The sequence below is a fragment of the Leptonychotes weddellii genome, chromosome 3 (assembly GCF_054177405.1).
Source record: "Leptonychotes weddellii isolate Sample4059 chromosome 3, ASM5417740v2, whole genome shotgun sequence".
Lineage (NCBI taxonomy): Eukaryota > Metazoa > Chordata > Mammalia > Carnivora > Phocidae > Leptonychotes > Leptonychotes weddellii.
The window spans coordinates 18793752-18812027 of NC_138371.1; the positions used below are offsets into that span (position 1 = coordinate 18793752).

At 45.2% G+C, this 18276-nt stretch overlaps 1 protein-coding gene across 11 annotated transcripts in view; it reads right to left on the reverse strand.

Annotated features, from left to right (window-relative positions):
- SMARCAL1 (SNF2 related chromatin remodeling annealing helicase 1) overlaps positions 1–6351 on the reverse strand; it is a 56746-nt gene extending 50395 nt beyond the window's left edge. Inside the window, exons 1-4 of one of the 11 annotated variants that reach the window (XM_081813643.1) lie at positions 6044–6351; positions 4912–4946; positions 3628–4517; positions 2827–2877 (exon numbers count right to left, since the gene is read on the reverse strand). In XM_081813643.1, coding sequence (XP_081669769.1) covers positions 2827–2877; positions 3628–4459 — 883 coding nt within the window. In that variant the 5' untranslated portion in view covers positions 4460–4517; positions 4912–4946; positions 6044–6351. Of the gene's footprint in view, positions 1–2826; positions 2878–3627; positions 4518–4578; positions 4703–4911; positions 4947–6043 lie in introns of all 11 variants that reach the window. The other 10 variants (XM_081813642.1, XM_081813641.1, XM_081813639.1 and 7 more) reach the window with 10 other exon arrangements.
- Between the last annotated feature and the right edge of the window lie 11925 nt (positions 6352–18276).

Consider the following 18276-nt stretch of genomic DNA (forward strand, 5'->3'; position numbering starts at 1 on the left):
TTCCAGGAATCTGCCCAAACCAACAACCGAAAATACAGAGTTATGGAGGAAGGTATTCCTACAGCTTTAATCCTGGGCGAACTGGGAGCAGACAAGTGAAACAAAAACAAAAAAAATTTATGACACATTTATACCATGGAATGTTATACAGCCATTTCATTTTTTTTTAGGGAGAAGTTTTGGAAAAGACAAAAATACAAAAACCAATATTAAGTTCGACAGCATGAAATCCTTTTCTTAGGGCTTGAAGTGTCCAACAAGGGATCCTGTATTGTCATTGCTCAGAATTAGTGGCTAACGTTCACCATTACAATAAAAATACTTCTGCTGGAACACTAAGTAAAAAAAGCAAGATAAAAATCCTATTATGTAGATAAAATGTGTATTTTTTTTTTTAAGATTTGATTTATTTATTTGACAGAGAGAGACACAGCGAGAGAGGGAACACAAGCAGGGGGAGTGGGAGAGGGGGAAGCAGGCTTCCTGCGGAGCAGGGAGCCCGATGTGGGGCTCGATCCCAGGACCCTGGGATCATGACCTGGGCCGAAGGCAGACGCCTAACGACTGAGCCACCCAGGCGCCCCAAATGTGTATATTTTAACGCACAGAAAAAAGGCTGGAAGAAGCAAAACCAAATGTTAATAGTGGTTAACTAAGGAGATTACAGGGGAACAGCTGTTATCTTTACACGACGATATACTTTCCACATGTTCTACAATGTATGTGTGGGAGGGTTAAAAAGGCAAAATCCACAGGTATGCCTAAAGCAAAATGACAGACTGACAGTCTTTACATGTTACAGTGATAAAAAGGATAACCTACTAGGAAGGCACATCATAAAAACTATCTGAAAATTAAGAGCACAACCTAACATTGTGTTGTCCAATCCCCATGTTGTACACCTGCAACAAATGTAACACTGTGTGTCAACTGTACTGCAACAGAGGGGAAAAAAGAACAAGGATAAATGCACAACTCCACAATGATTGCACAAGTGTTCAAGGGACATCTCAGTAAACAGCAAGTCAAGTGTATGAAATGCTGGTAAAGACAAAGATGAGCTAAGTAATTCGTAATCAGTAAAATTCATCCAAAAGCTATATAGAGAATTTTGTGCCCAATAACCAGTTTTTAAAAAAGATGTGGGGCATTACCAAAAGCAAACATCCCACAAAGAAAACCAAAACCAATCTGCAAAAGCAGAAGTTATCCAAGTCACCATGCATTGTGAGCACGGGAGGAAGAAGACGGTAATACAAACAATACCACGGTCGTGGAAATCACTGGTTTAAAATGAGCAAAAATGAGAAACCCAGGGTTAATCCAGAGTACGGGCTCTCCCCCTCCCTAAATCCCTAACACAGGGATTAAAATAACAGTAAAAGTGAGCGCCCCCCCCCCCAGCCCCCGCAAAAGGTCACCAGCCACTACCAAAGAACCACCCAATGCCACACATTTGAAGAGGTGGATGCCAAGGAAAGACAGGGGAGATTGTGCAGCGGGCTGTCCCATCCGTGCTGGTGACTCCAGAGAATTCTACCCCAGGCCCCACACCTGCAAAGTGACCTCCTCGTCATGCATCTTCGCCTTTCCCCTTTTTGAACTGGGTGGGGAAAGAGAGCATCGAAATGGCTCTGGGAAGAGAGGAGGAAAAACGGGCGGCCAGAACATCCAGGGCTGACGTGCTGGCAGAGGCAGAGGCTCCGGGCACCAAGAGGTGACGAAAACCTTCGTGTAAGAGTCAACAAAATCTGAGAAGACAGAGGGGTGCCCTCGAGGGCTCTGACAACGGACCGCACTGGGTTAATGGGGTCCACTGGAGCCTGATGGGGCAACATCTTCGCCCTGCACCCTCAAGGGAACCGAACGCATGGAGCGCTGTGAGGACACGGCTGTCAGTGGAGCCGTTCCTGTCAGGGCAGCCCGGCTGCCTGTCATGGCTGGAACCAGCAGCCCCGTGGGAACATGGGCTCTGAAGTCAGGCTGTCTGGGTCTGAATCCCGGGCATACAACTCATTGGCTGTGCAACCCAGTTTTAGTTACTTATCCTCCCTGGGCCTCAGTTTTCCCATCTGTAAAAACGGTTGTTGTGAGAAGTGGAAGAGTTTGCATATGCAGGCAAACCTCATTTTACTGCTCTTCGCTATACTGTACTTCGCAGACATGGAGTTGTTTTTACAAGGTGAAGGTCTGTGGCAACCCCGCACGGACCAAGTCTAGTGGTGCCATTTACCTAAAAGCACTTGCTCACTTCCTGTCTCTGTGTCACATTTTGGTAATTCTTGCGATATTCCCAACTCTTTCGTTATTATTACATTTGTTTTGGTGATCTGTGATCGGTGATTACAACTTGCCAAAAGCTCAGGTGATGGTTGTAATGTTTCAGCAATCAAGTATTTCTAAATTAAGGTTTGTACATTGTTTTTTCAGGCATAATGCCATTGCGCACTTAACAGACTCCAATATAGTGTAAACATAACTTTTATATGCACTGGGTAACCAAAAAAGTCATCCGAGTCACTTTATTGTGCTATCTGCTTTGTTGCCGTGGTCTGGAACTAAACCCGCAATATCTCCGAGGCATGCCTGTATAAGGGGCTTAGAACAACCCGGCAGAGTGGATCCAGTAAGTGCTAGCTTTTGTTAATATAGTGACCTTCATCCAAGGAGTTGCCTCAATGGGCTGGCCATGAGTGAGAAGGGAGAAGGACACTGGGGTAGCGCCCTAAATGCCATCTAAACCATAAGCTAGACCCCATCTGCTGCTCTAGGAGCTTCTCAATACCAGGACTTCCCTGCATGCAGGGCAATGACATGCCTACTTACTTAGGGCACCGTAGTCGGTCATGCTGAAGTTCCACGTCTTGGTGGCAGGATCTGAAATGAAACAGAAGTACTTGGTTTGCCCATAACGAGACTGATGACTGTCGTTCTGAGTCGTACTGAGACATTCAGTAAAAGCTTGTTTAATGAATGAATGAGTGCTCGGTTTGAAAAACAGTCGAATGAGAGCCCCTATGGATGTACAAAATCCCTGGGGGGGACAAACAGCAAATACAAATGAGGACAGTGCTTTTACTCCATATAGTGGAACTCATCAGGCCCTGGAATGTTATGGCTTCGCCTAAGAGGGCTGAGGACAGACATGGGACTAGAATCCAAGTATAGTCAGGCAAACAGAATAAGGAGCAGGCCCTCTGGGCTGATGCTGAGCTAGCACATCCTGGCTCTGCCCTTCCAGAGGAAACAAGAGCATCTTACTTCACCTTACTGAGCCAGTCCTATTGCCTTTAAAATGGAAATAACATTTACTTATCTCAAAAAGCTGTTGTTACGCTTTAGTGCTACAACACAAACAAAGCACCCTGCAGGGGAACTGGCCTCTCAGTAAATATTCATCCATTCTCCATATGGCCACGTGGCAACCCCCAAGTTTGGCAGCTGTTGGAAGGAACATTTGTCTATTACAAAAGGAAACATGAGCTAAAACAGAAAATTTCAACAACTGGACAGACAGAATGTGCCAATGCACTCTCTTCATATTTATGAGAAACTGTTAGATTAAAAGAGACTTTAAAAATAGGAAAAAAAAAAAACATGTGAAGCACAAGACCGAAGCCTCATTACCGTAACTTCTGCTGGGTAGACGCTTAAAAACCGCAATGAGCTCTGCATTGTAGCCGATCTTCACCTGGAAACGATCCCCACTCCTTATGCACGTTCCCTTCTGGGAGCTCCCTGCTTTGTGGAGTGAGGCCCCCAATTTCTGTGGGCGTCTTCCTTCTGTCCCAGGTGCCACGATCCCTGAGCCACAGTTTGTGTCAGAAATGTCCTGCCCCGAGGTGGAGGGCCTCACTGCCTTGGCCTCTACTCCAGGATCCCTGGGTGGCTGTCCAAAGAAAGAAGCTGGTGTCTTCTGGAGACTCTTGGCTTTGGCCAAAGGCTCATGAGTTCTGTTAGTGAAGAGTGTGGATCTGATCTCATGTGAAGCCTGAGGATGACGTTGACCTAACATACCACCCAACAGCTGTTGGTTGGGGACCTCTGGAGGACTTTGTGCCAAGGGAGGAGAGATGCCAGTGACAGTCATTTGACCTAATGGGCTGTGGCCTGGGCAGGCTGTGGGCACATCTTCTTGCCTCTTCCAGATCCCCTTTGCCTGCTCTGGAGCGCTTAGATGAAAACTGTGGGAATTAGGAGGTCTTTGGTCACCATTAGATGAACTATTGAGATTCTGCTGCATGAAAACAACACCATGGTTCACTGGCTTAGAAGGATCCCTGGGGAGGTTTGGGGGAGGGCCCTGCTTGGACTGGGAAGAGTTGGTGGCAATAATGGAGGAGCCAGAGCCTGCGCTCTGATGGTGTTCTGCTAATAATTTCTCAGCTCTACGGGCCAGAGCCTTTTGCCGGTTCTCTTCAATTTTTTTCCTCTGCTCCTCTGTAAGAGGCAAGGACATTTTAACAGGGAAATGCTTATGCAGGGATGTCAATCTTTAATCAGAAACTTGGCAGAAGCTGAGGAAGAAAAAACAATATTGAAATAAACATTAAATATATTTATTTTTCATACTCCTACCTTGATTTTAACAAGCTTTCCTCCAGGAAATGCACAATTTGCACAATCATGGGATATGTTAAAGGTTTCTTTTATAATTAAACACACACAGGGATAGCAGGTAGCATATACTGAAATAAAGACCCTGACAAAAAAGCAAAGAGCAAGGTGAGATGGAATCCAAAACTAAAAAGGTATGTTAGCTGCAGTATTATTCTCCCTCTCATCCCCAGCCAATGTGAGTTAGCAGATCCCAAGGAAGTTATGCAGTGCATCCCAATCTATCAAATAATAAGACGACATTTCAAACCAGAATAATGGATTAAACTGACATAGACCAAAACAGCCACATACCATGGTGTGACACTTGCTAACAGACTCCTGCTAAACTGGAAGAAGGGAAGAAACATTAGCTTCACATAGACTGCACGTTAAATTCACCCCTTTAATTCAATCCTGTTATCATTCCTGGCAAACCAAGCTGCAGGTGGCCAGGTGCAAGTGACAAAGCAGTGAACCTTAGTGCCTGCCTTCCAAAATGCACCACCGTGGAGCAACCGTGACTTTTTGGAAAAATAAGCAAAAAAAAAAAAAAAAAAAAAGTAATGCATGCTCATTGTACAAACTCAGATGCTACAAAAAGATGTACAGAAAAGAGTAAAATTAATCTGTAATCTCACCACCCATCAATAAGCACTGCTGGTGGTTTAGAGTAGTTTAGTTTTTTTTTTTTTTCTATTCATATCCATAGATACATGCCACATATTTAGGAGATACGTGTATTTATTACAAAAAAGGTTCATTATATACATTGTTTTGTATCCTGATTTTTTTCAATTAATTTACAATTCAGGACATTTCTCTATGAACAATACAATCTTTTACAATATTCTAGAATCAAGGAGCTGGACCCCAATTTCTCTGGCTTGGTTCAGACTAAGCCTCCATCCAACCCACTGCCACGTAATGTTTACAACGATGACATGGGGATGACTCCAGGAGCACTGCTGAGACTGAAAGGGTTCAAAGCCTTCCTTGTTGCTGAAGACTCCCTTTGGGCAGAGCTCCAAAACATGGGTTTCCATGGTACCCCCAGAGACCTCTCACCTCCTCCAACCACCAGTTAGGAAGGATTTGGGAAAGGCTTTGTTCCCGGGGCAGAGCTGAAGCCCTCAGGCTCCCTGGGTAACACACTCCTAATTTTCCACCCAGGGCTCCCCTACGCCCCCAAACTCTCCAGGCCCACGGCCGGGTCCGCCGCCTCCACGAGCCAGGGGAGGCGAGGCCAGGGGATGAAGAAGTCTCACTGGTCAGCCCCAAACCCTAAAGACATCCCACTACCCAGACTCCCCGCTGCCTCTTTGCCGGGACCCCTCCTCCAGCGGATTCTGCGCGGGCGCCTCCGGCCGGCCAGGCACTAAACGCCACGCCCCACTCCCACCCCTATTATCTCCACTTGGATTCACCCGTCCCCTTGGCCCACTACCTCTTTCAAGCTGGCATTTGGTCTCGTCCGCCTTCTCACCAAAGGCGTGGAACTCGAGCCACGTTCGCGGCCACCCCGACCCCAGGAGCGTCTCCAGAGTCCTCCCCGCCAAGTTACCCTTCCGGGTGGGCGATTAGAAACCGGTATTCCACCTCCGCCAGCTCGCCCGCCTTACTGCCGCGCCTGGGCCTGGAGGGGGAGGGGCCCAGTCACCGCAGAACTACGCTTCCCAAAGGGCAACGCGGTCGCAGTTACCCTTGACAAAGTGGGAGTGATGAGCCGGGACACAGGACCGGTGCTGCAAGGTCTTCCGGGATCCGTAGTTCCGGCCGGGAGCCTGGCGAGAATTAGGCGATACGCAACAACGTGAGCGGGGCGGGGCGGGGCGGGGCTGGAGTGATGCAGCCTGGGAATTGTAGTCTTTGTTCCCACAAAGGTTTGGCCAAACACCACGTCTCGAAAGCCTGGAACGTTGAGGTTTCCAAAGCTGCAGTCTCGTGGTCTCAGCTGTCTCCAGGGATATCCCAGACACTGATTTCGTAGCTCTTAATAAAAAATATCTCCTGGAGCATCAGTTCTAGGTATTGATTACCTCGCAATTTAAGCCCCACCCGTTGTCCCAACTCCGACCTGACCTTTCCGGACTAGGAGATTTGGCCTCGTCATCATCGTCTTCATCAGTTGTTGTGCTGACAATTTCATGTAAATTTTCTTTTTTAATCCTCACGATAATCTTATGGACATGTGTTATTCGTATCCCATTTTATAGATGGGAAAACTAAGACAGCACTTTGCTAACTTTTTTCAAGGCTTTGTTAGGCTATTTGTGATTCTGATTCTGAAGTCCCTGCTCTTCAGGGAAAATTACTAAACTGACATTATGGGAGTCAGTTTACCCCATTTCTGAGCATCAGTACCCCTTTCCTCACACCATCAAGTCAATTATTACATATTGGTGTTAAATATAATATTTCTTTATCATCAGTGTACACATATGTTGCTATTCAGTTTTCAAACATGGCTCACTTAAAAACAAAGAGGTAGATCTCTGTTTAAGAATTTGGAAAAATGGCCAAGACATAATGTTAAGAAAAACAAAGCACAGCAATGTGTATAGATTGAGCCATTAAAAAGGATGGATGGATGGATGGAAGGAAGGAAGGAAGGAAAGGAAGGAAGGAAGGATGGAAGGAAAGAAGGCAGGCTTAACTATAAATGCATGTAACCTCATAGAAAAAGGTCTGGAAAGGAAACATCAAAACTCACTCTTCTTTTTAATCTATATTTTTCTGAATGATTTGGATTTTCTTATAATACTTATATAGAACTTGTGACTTTTGAAACACAAAATCATTTTTGAAACATGTAAATTTTTTTTAAGATTTTAATTGTTTATTTCACAGAGAGAGAGCACAATCAGGGGCAGCTGCAGAGGGAGAGGGAGAGGGAGAAGCAGGCTCCCCTCCGAACAGGGAGTCCGATGTGGGGCTCGATCCCAGGACCCTGAGATCAGGACCCAAGCCAAAGACAGATGCTCAACCAACTGAGCCACCCAGGTGCCCTGAAACATGTAAATTTTTAACTGACAAAGACTTTGGCCTGTCTTAGTCCACTTGAGTGACATTAAGTACTAGAAAGTGGGCCAATCTCACTCTACCTCTTTTATGGCCAAGTAAGCACGGTGACTGTGTCTCCATTTTCTCCTCTTCGAAGTTAAGGTAGAAACACCACCACCTTGCTAAATCTTGTTGTGCTGGGGATCAAAGCAAGACAAGAGAAGTGTTTAGTGAACCGTGAAATCCCAGAACAGATGCCAGATGGATGTTGCTATTGCTCGAGGTAAATCTTCTTGGTCTTTCATTTCTCTACACCCAGCATGAACTTTCTACTGTACAGATGAAAAGAAATTAATGAACACCTTTCCCTGTCCTTCCTGTTCCCCAACAGAGTCCATTAATTTGCTAAGAAAGTTGAGTGCTGTGCTCTTCACCTGTGTCTGCCCCCTATTTATATAACAGTGACTTCACTCTGTGGTGCTCAGCCACCTCTCCTGGAAAACGACAGATTGCCCTTTGATACCTACTAAGAGGGCATGTGGACCAGTGGAACTCGGATCCTAGATTTTATGGATCTTACCCCTCAAAGTCCCAATTTGGTAGGTCTGGCATTGGGACTAGAAGTTGCAATTACCTTTCTAGCTCTAACTTTCTAAAATTCTAGGAAGGGGAACTTAAAATAAGAATTCAGTAAAAAGAAAAAGAAAGAAAAAGAAAAATCGTCTTCAGAAAGAAATACAATCAGGTCCCACTTAATACTCACATCTGCTTTGCCAACAGCATCATCTGTTGAGGCCTTGAGATAGGCAAGGCTTTTATTTATTTATTTATTTTTCCCCCCTATACTTCTGAGGTTCTTGAGGCAACTTAGAGTGAAAATTCACTCCTTAAAAGGTTTTTAAGGCCTGGAGGAGAGCACATGAGCCAAGGGATGGAGGGAGAAGAGAGGATAGCTGAGGCAGTTGAGCTCTAATTGAATTCACCCTCCCGGGCAACTAAAACAAAAAAGTCAAAAAGTTGTGCCAGGCCTTCTAGCAAACACCGCACCACTGAAGCTCCCAAACACAGGGCAGCTGGGCAGTGCCACGCTGCTTGGAAGCGTCGCCTGGTTGCCTTAGAAACGCACATACGCACGCACGCACAGACACGCACACACAAGGACAATGTAATGAGTATTTTGTAAAGGTAAAAAAATTTTTTAATGATTAATATAATTACATGATTATGCATAATTATATAAAATGATTTGAGAGTTTGTGTCAGAGTTTTTCATGTTTACCTGGTTTTCTTTAGTAAAGCGATGATGGTTATAAATACTTTTATTTACCAAAATTAAAAACTGTTTACCCCTGAAAGAAAATCCAATCATGTTTCATCTGTGAAATCCAAAAATCTGGCAGACACAATTGTAAGGGATTCCAAAGATGAGTAAGATCTATTACTGTCTCTCCAAAAGTTTACAAAGTCTGGAGGATAGAAGACAAATAGTTAAAATTGTCAGATTTAGCCAAGGTCCTAAATATCTGTCTCAAATATTGCACAGGACTCCTTATACTAAAAAAGTATTTATTGTTTATCTGAAGTTCAGATTTAAGTGCGTGTCTTATATTTTATCTGACAATCATAAAAATAGTCCACTCGTGTTATCAGTTAGGCTTAGCTGAGCTGCAAACAAATATACATTGATACATAGATGACTTACAGATATATTGATATGTCAAATTTTAAAGCTAGAAGGGACTTCAGAGCCTGTGGAGTTTCCTAAGGGAGGAAATAGAGGTCAGGTCAACCTTTGTGTGTTGTAAAATTGCACCCAGAGAAGTTAGCTTGCATGATGTCACAGACCAGGCAGAGACCAGGAGAGAAAGGGGAACCTCAGTCCCAGTGTGGAGCTCTTTCCAGACACTAATTACGTAGCTGTTGCATGCTTGCCCTTGCCTGATAGTATGTGTGGGAACCTACAACAGATTAAAGTCCCTCCCCCTGGAGCTTACATGCTAGTGATATAGGTGATGGGCTTCCCACTTCCCTCTGTTTCTGATCCCCCAGAGAGGGCTTGACAGCTCTTTGGGGAGAGAGCTTTTGACAGCCTCCTCAAGGGCATGTCATCGCTCAAGTTAATTACACCCAGAGTGCTGTGATAAGATTGTGGAGTAGATGCAAGACTTTGGGTGGATAAGGAGGCTGTTCCCTCCTCCCGTGCTGCCAGTTGGCAAAGACATTTACATATCCAAAGCACAGAGGAGCAATGTGAAGGTTTATAAGCCAAGAAATTCACCTTCCTTAGCGGTTGTTCCGTTCTGATGGACTTAATTGCTCTGAGTCTGACAGTTCAGTTTTTCTCCCTCGTGGGTCTGCCTTTCCCTAGCTCTCCTCTCCCCCAAAACTTTAAATGTATGATAAAGACAGAAACTCTGGGATTATTTCTAGGCTGTGCATTCCATATTTTGGTATGAGTATTCTCCAAGCATCTTAATTTCTCTTAACTGTTTGGTCTTGGTGTCTGTGATTACTTCACAAGCTTCTCTCTCAAATCTGGCACATTTTCTGCCCAGGATGGCTTTGTATATCCTTTGCCAAAAGCATCCCCCTCAACACCCTCATCCAGTTTTCTTAGACCTGTAAAATTTCACTTTTTCCATTCCTCCAAAATCCCAAATTCCACTTTATCCATCCATTCATATATTCATTTAACAACAGTTCAAGGGCCTACTAGGGGCCACATATAGTGCAAAGGCACTGGGGTTGCCAACAGTAAATAAGAACCCGAATATGTCACCTTTTCTCCATAAAGCTTACAGTCTATTTGGGGAGGCAGACAAGAAAAGAAAAGAAAGGAGAGAAGAGAAGAAAAGAAAAAAGAAAAGAAAGAAAAGAAGATGATAAGGGCCTGAAGGACCTAAACAGAGGGTTTAATTACAGACTAAAGAGGGAACCATTCCACAGTGGTTCGAAAAGGTCTCCTGGGGGTTGGGGGCAGGCATTAACCTTGAGACCTGAAGGAGGACAGGAGCAGCTCTGCAGATATTGGGGCAAGGAAGGCTCTGAACCAGAGGCAAATGCAGCACCACTGCACCCAGACAAGAGAGAGCTGGGTATGTTTGCAGAGCGGAATGAAGGCCAGGGTGGCTGCAGGACAGTGTGAGTGTAGAGGGCTGGAGAAGCAAGTAGGACAGATAACTTCAGGGTCCTGCAGGCCAGGCTGAGAAGTTTGGATTTTGTTCTGATAGCAGTAGGAAGCCACTGAAGGATTCACGCTGCAATGGTGTGATCCGATGTGTGCCTTGAGAAGATTGCTGCTGCCTCTGAGCAGAGCGTGCCCTGGAGGAAGGCATGGCAGGAGTCCAGGGGAGAAATGAGGCTGGCCTGGCTGGATGCTCATTTTGGAAAGCTGCCTGGAGGGAGACTCCAGCACCATCTCTCCTTCTCGAGGAGCCTGAATGTCTGAGGCTAGCACACACCCACACTCAGGGCTCCATGGCCCACCTCCCACTGGCGGCAAGAGACGTGAAATTGGCTTAGAAAATCAGGGTAATATATGGAACTCTCTTAGGGACTGTCGTTTTTTTCTGCAGCTTCCTTGCGGGAATTGGAACAGTTACATTTTTTCATTATTATTCATGGAAAATGGGGGCAAAGAAGAGCTAAGTAGCTTCTTCAAGGATACAAGTAACACTGAAGTAAGCACCTGCTGAGATGTCCTACTTCCTACTCCTCATTCACTATGCTCCTCCATGGGTCCTACAAGGAGGAGACAGCCACGACTTTGCTCAGTATTCCACTCAATTTCCCATTCCCATGGGAAATTGCTCATGTGATGACACCCCATTTGTTTCTACAGAGGTGGAAATTTAAGGTTGGATGGTCCTTGGCTTGGTGCAATATCCCTGAAGGCCACAAGGGGGCGAGTAAGAGTCCACGAAAGCTGGTCAGCCCTGTCACGGTTACCTGTCCCTCTGGGCACCAGTCCCTCTGTCTGGGTCTCTTTTTATATCTTGCTTCTCCCGGTGTATGTTTGTCTCTTCCTATGTCTTTCTTTTTCAGTTTATGTTACATTTATTTGCTTCTTATTCTTCTCTTTTTATTTCTGCTCCTCTCACTCCGTATCCAGTCTGCCCACAGCGTGGAGGAAAAGCTTATTTTCAGTAGTTTGGTGTATGTGTTGAATTGCTTCCCGGTTTTCAGTTCTCAGAAAGTATAAGTGAAACACTTTATACTCCTTTCCCCTAGGTTCCCCTGACTCTCATTTGTTTGTTTTACTTACATGGTCATATCTATTCTCCTCTGTTTCAATAGAAAAAGAAAGGAGACCCACTCCTGACCCAAATAAAACATCGCAAAATAAAAGGTCATGCAACTGTTGAGGAAGTTCAAGAGTAGGGGAAGATTTGAGAGGCCTTGGTGGCTGCAACCTGTCTCCACAGTAACCAAGAGGGCATCTAAATAACCACCCAAAGTGTGGAGTTCCTATGGATTGGAGGGAAAGCCTTCCTTTATCCCAGTATTTCAGTTCTTACTGTCAGAAGACTCTCCTGTGTAACCACTCCAAATTCTCTGTGAGTTCAGATTTGTTCTGTCTGCAGGAGAAAGGTAAATGGAAGGAAATGCTAGCTATATTATGTTCTGTTGACCCGAGGGGCTTGCTACCCTTTCCTTCCACATGGATGGAATGTGCAGTGCTGCAAGTTTGGGCATCAGGGTGGTGAGGACGCAGGGTTGGCTCTCTGCTGCAAACAGAACCATCTATATTTGCACTCGATGGGGGCCCACACACACTAAATCAGAGAGAAGGAGCAGTGCCATTCATCATGAAGGTGAATTATCCTAATTGAGTGGTCAAGAGGATGAGTGCTTTCTAGGTAGTTTACGGTAAGGACCTCCTACTCCTGGATGCAGTAATAGAAAACCACGGGGCCATCAGATCCATTTGGGAAAGAGCATTAGCATCTAGTCCACTCACGCTGGTCCTCCAGCACTTGTTTTCGGGAAATCAGTTCTCTCTTAGCCATCAGTTCAATATTATTCTAATTTTTATTTTATTTTTCCCTTGTCAGCTTCTGAAAGATCAGAGACTCTCTTCTTAACCCGACTTGTACAGCAAGTGTGTTACACACTCAAGGCTTTTAGACTTCTGGCACAAGCCTCTACTTCTAAACCATGAAAGTAAATCCCTGTCTTCTGCTACCTGGCTTGCATTCCACAGACAGCTCCAGAACTCCTTCTCAGCGCCCCCTCCAGCTTGCTGCAAGTATATCCTTCTCTGCTTGTAAATAAACGAAACAGTTATTTGCTTTTTGAAAAATTTAAAAGGCCCATTTCACGCTGTCAGTTGGAGAGATGGCATTTTAAAATATTAATTAAAGTAACTATATACTTTTTGGATAGGCAATACAGTTACAGGATTCAAACTCCAGACACATGCAAAAGTCCATACAGGGAATGTTTTCTTCTGGCTGGAGGCAGATTTAACGTGAAGCTATAGAAGCTTTGGCTTCAGGGACCCTCGTTTGCATAGGCCCCTTCTGAGGGCCTGCACCTAATTCTGTATTCACGATCTTGCATTATTTTTTCTTTAAAAGCTTCCCTTGCCCCCCAGATTGTATGCACTTCGGTGCCTCCAAAACTTGACTCTGCCTCTGCCCCCATCCCCGTCTCTTAACCACCCCATTCCCTTCCCAACCAGCAACCAATGTCAGCAGTTTCTTGCATATTTTTCTGGGTATATTTTGTGCACATTTAAGTAAAAACATATTTATCCCTCCTTCCTTTTATACAAGTGGTAACAGGCTATACACCCGGGTGTGCATTTGCTTGTTGCATTGCTTTGAAGTGAGTTAATTTCTTTGTAATTCCATTTCCTCCTCTGTGAAATCACTGTACCTATCCCGGAGACTTCCTGTCCCTGTTAAATGAGATAATGTAAAGCCCTTAGCCCACTGCCTGGAACATAGTAAATGATCAATGGAGGTAAGTTATTATTCCATTGTTACTAATTAAAATACAGAGCACCTGGGGGCCACAGAGCCAGGGCAGGACCAACAAGGCTAAGCGGGTGCAGTGCTATCTGAACTGGCCTTCGAAGAATAAGTAGGGGTTTGACCTGCAAAGATAAAGGGGAAAAGATGCTAGCTACAAGGATGATCCAATCTGACAGAATTACAAATGCTGAGGAAAATGTGGTTAATTACATGAAATATGTTTAAAAGAGTTTCAGTGTGACAGGCTAGTTTCTGGAATGACAGACATAATCTTTGGGGGTCCTTTGAACAAATCTGAAGCAGTAAGGGAGGGCCAGGAGTTCCTTGGTTGGGGGTGTTATGTGGGCTTTGATTTAATTTGACATCTCAGTATCTCCACTACAGTTTAAATTTGGGGGAGGGTAGTATCAATATTAACTAATCCAATCCCTCATGAACAAACTCAAAGTCTAAATCTTTAGCTAACACTTTATCAATACCATGTTCTAATTCCATATGAGGCTTTGAAAGCATGCTGCTGAATGATAATTGCTGTAAAGATTTTAGTCACCGGGACTTATACAGAATAATTGCACAGACGAAATAGGGGGTTTATTAAACAGTGCGTTTAACTGATTGCAACTGCAGATCTTGACAGTGCCTGGAACGATGGGCACCCCCAACACTCCTGTTGCCGCTGCCCTGGATAGCAAGGGTGTAAGTAACACTACGTACCCAAAATGGTCCGTGGGTCATCCCACCACCCCCCAAGGCCAGATAGGGCTTTGGGGAACCTGAGTGCCGAGGTGTGTGTTAGATAAAATACTTAACCCTAGAAATTCAAAAACCCTACGGCTAAGTCAGCTTCCAGGACAGTCCAGACCCCAAAGAAGAATCCGTTCCTCACGGCTCTGTGATTAGATGGAGTATGTTTGAGACCTGACGAGGGAGGGAGGCCCCGAAGCTGGTCCCCGGCATGTGTAGGGTGGGTTTCTTCAGTCCATCTGGCACCTCTTTCTCCAGGTCCTCCTCCTCTCAGTCTAAATTTCCTCTGGCCCCCAGACCTCACCCAAGCTGTGTATGCTCTCGGGTGATCACCAAGTCATTTAGGGAAAAGCCTTTTAATTAAGAGGAGAGCAGCAGATTATTAAATCAGACATTTATTACCCTGCTATCTGGCCAGAACTCCTCCCGGCCCCTCTTTTCCTCCAAGCCTGCACAGGCATAAGAAGGGACAGAGGGAATGAACAGAGAGAAAGCCTGTCTCTGCCTGAACTTGGAAAGGACCACCCAGCCCTTCCTGAAAGCAGGTGAGGGTTCTCGGAGGATTTCTCGGGGTCGTTTCCCGCACTGTGGAAACCGGGTCTGTTTCCTCACCTGTAAAATGGGGATAATAATGCCTGTGTCGATGCTCTTGAGATGCGTGGCCCACTGACCGGCAGGGTGGAGGCGCCTAGGGAGACGTAAGTTGACTCTAGAGCCAGTGGAGTAAGAGTTTTGTTTTGAAGGTGGGCGGTGATGATGGGGGGGCAGCTGTGGTGGTGGCAGGGGGGCAAGAGGGCGACACCAAAGTGTTTCTTCCCACGTAAGCCCCTTCTGTTGTGACCCACAGGGGCATTCCTTGGCCCCCTGAGTGAATGTCAGGGAGCTCGGGAAATGCATGCTCACCTCTCGTCCAGACCCCCTCCAAACCTGGATGTCAGGACGTTACCCTAAGGGAAATGAAGCTGGAGACTTCTGTGTCTGGTTTGGGCATAACGAGGAGCTGACAGACACTAACAGAGAGGCCAGCACCGGAAGACGATGAAACAGACACGAAAGGTAAAATCACTGCAGTGGGACAGCTATGAATGGAGGCTAACACAGGTGGGCGTGTTTGGAGACTCAGTTACCATAAGCAGCATGGCCGTCAGTGATGTGACTTTGCAAAACGCAGGACAACTCCTGGGAAAGCACTGAGCCCAGTGAAGTCCAATCTTTCTATAATTTGCCTAGCAGTCCATTCTTAGTGTACACCGAGCATATATGAAAAACCATTTTAAAAAGTCCTTCCGTTCACATGTAAAACATCACATTTTAAAGATCAGATGAGGGGCGCCTGGGTGGCTCAGTGGGTTAAGCGTCTGCTTTCGGCTCAGGTCATGATCCTGGGGTCCTGGGATCGAGCCCCGCATCGGACTCCCTGCTCAGCGGGAAGCCTGCTTCTCCCTCTCCCACTCCCCCTGCTTGTGTTCCCTCTCTCGCTGACTCTTTCTGTCAAATAAATAAATAAAATCTTAAAAAAAAAAATAAAGATTGGATGATTATAAATTTCCAACTCTATAAATGTGTTGGTGGGACATGGGGAAGTGGTGTGGAGCGTGGAGTCCAGCATGTGCAGGATTGTCTCACAGATTGCAAAAGTTCAGGCTGCACCTGTGTACCCACCTATCTACGCCCATCCCCTCCGTGCCAGGAGTGAGACCCCTACCCAGCACTGAGCCAGCCCCAAACATGCCACACTCTTCCAAAGTGCCCTCTGAGCTAGACTAAAAATTAGAGTGTGAGTCAAACTAATTAAACGCAAAATGTGAATCAAGGTAAATAAAAGGTAAAAAAAATGGAACGAAAATGGAGACGTTTTAAATGTAAAAAGAACACCTTGAGATAATCAAGAAACTTTTGAACTGGTTACTAGGATGAAAGAATTGCTGTTCATTTTGCTCAGTATAATAATGAAATAATTACTCATTATTGAATAATGAAATATGAAATTGAAAAATGAAATAATTTCATGTCAGAATATGGACAAATGTGCATGCAATAATACAAAAAAGCAAATCACTCCCAGGTTAAAATCTCAATAGTGACCATCAGAGTACAGTATGTCTATGAGCTTTATAGAAAATATTTCTTGGGGTGTCACGCTTCTCTGGGAACTTCCTCCATTCAACACCAAGCTAAGCCCTCAGTTGGGGACCTTGTATCACTTGCCTCCACCCCTCCAGCCCAACAGGTGATTGGTCCAGGTGGGGGTGGGGCCCACCTGACCCAGTTCAAGCCCATCAGATCCCCTTTCCCAGGAACTTGGCATTTTGAACTGAGAGATGGGGAGTCTTGGGTGTGGGAGATGAATTACATTAAAAGCGACTCCTCGTGAAAAGTCATATCCTTCCCCCAAATTCCATTTCTTTGTGCTCAAGCCAGCTTAACGTTGATGTCTGTTAAAGATTCTTTCATTCTGGGGACAAATGACAATCAGGAGGAGATTAGCAGATTGAAGATCAACTACCGTAGATTAGGTCCCTTGGAAGTTAGAACTTGGAGAATTACTAGCTTCAATTTAGTTATGTTTAGATAACCCCTGTAAAGGGTATTGGGTTGAACTTGGCAAATCGTCTGTCTTTGCGCATATTCGAAATGATCATTTAAAGAGAATAGCTGTGGTAGCCAGCCTCCAAAAGGGCTGCATGGTATTCACATTCTTGTTTGAGTCTCCTCCCTTATTAAATAGGGCTCATCTGTGTCACTCACCAGTACCGTATTGCAAATACTGGGTGTGGAATGGGACTTCTTAGGCCAGGTCAGAGAAGACACTGAGGCTGTCACCTTGTCTGTCTTGGGTCACTCCCTGGGGTTGAGGAGGCGGGAGGCCAGTCTGAAGAGGTCTCTGTGCTGAGCAGCCTCCTGGCATGCGGCTACCTCGGGCACTTTGCAGACACTCAGTGACCTGTTCTCTCACCTCTTTCAAGGTTTGGTTCAAAAACTCACCTTCTCAGTGAAACCTTCCCTGATCACTTTATTTAAAATTAAAAGTCTTTCCCTCACCTGGCAATGCCCTCCCTCTCCCCTGCGTTATTTTTTCCATAACCCTTATCACCAATTATATTTTACTTCTCCATCTTCCTTATCTTTAGCTCCATAAGGATAAGGATTTTTGTGGGTTTGTTCATTGCATCCTTAGGGTCTAGAAGCTTTTCAGTAACTATATTAAGTGAATGAATAAATGATTTAATCTAGTTAATTTAAAAATGAAACATATTATATGGGTTCCTCATAGAAAAATTAGAAACTATAATAAGCCTTCAGAATGAAATAAGAACCATCATCTGGAAATACCCAGTGCTGACATTTCTGACATTATGGATCCATGCTGACTGTTCTCTTCCATGCTCTCTGAGTTGTAAGCAGTGGAAATCCACTTCAGCTGGCCCCAACACAGGAATATTGATCAAAGGCGGCCATGGACTCCAGAGAAATCTACAGGGCACAAAGTGTCTCTGGGCCTCAAGGGAACTAAACTCCAACAGACACCAAAGTTGCCCTCTCTGCCTCCGAGGGGCCTGATGACCTCCCTCCCAGGGCATCTCTGCTTCATCTGTCCACCTGCTTCAATCTTCTGTCTCCGAAGACCACTCTTTTTTGCTCACTTATTCGTTCACATGTGGTCCTCATGCCTGCTCTGGGGCCTCAATGATTTTTCAATCTCACTGGCTCCATCTTTCATTGTCCTAATTCCATATCCAGGAAGACCGCCAGCTTAGGCCAGGAAACTTCATCTGGTAGAGCGGGTCACAAATCTGTATTAGTTTGCAAAGGCACTCATAACGAAGTGCCATATGCTAGGGGTGTAATCAACAGAAATTCCTAGTCTCATAGTTCTGCAGGCCCGAAGTCCAAGATCAAGATTACAGTAGGGTCGGTTCCTTCTGGGGGCTTGGATGGAGGATTTGTACCATGC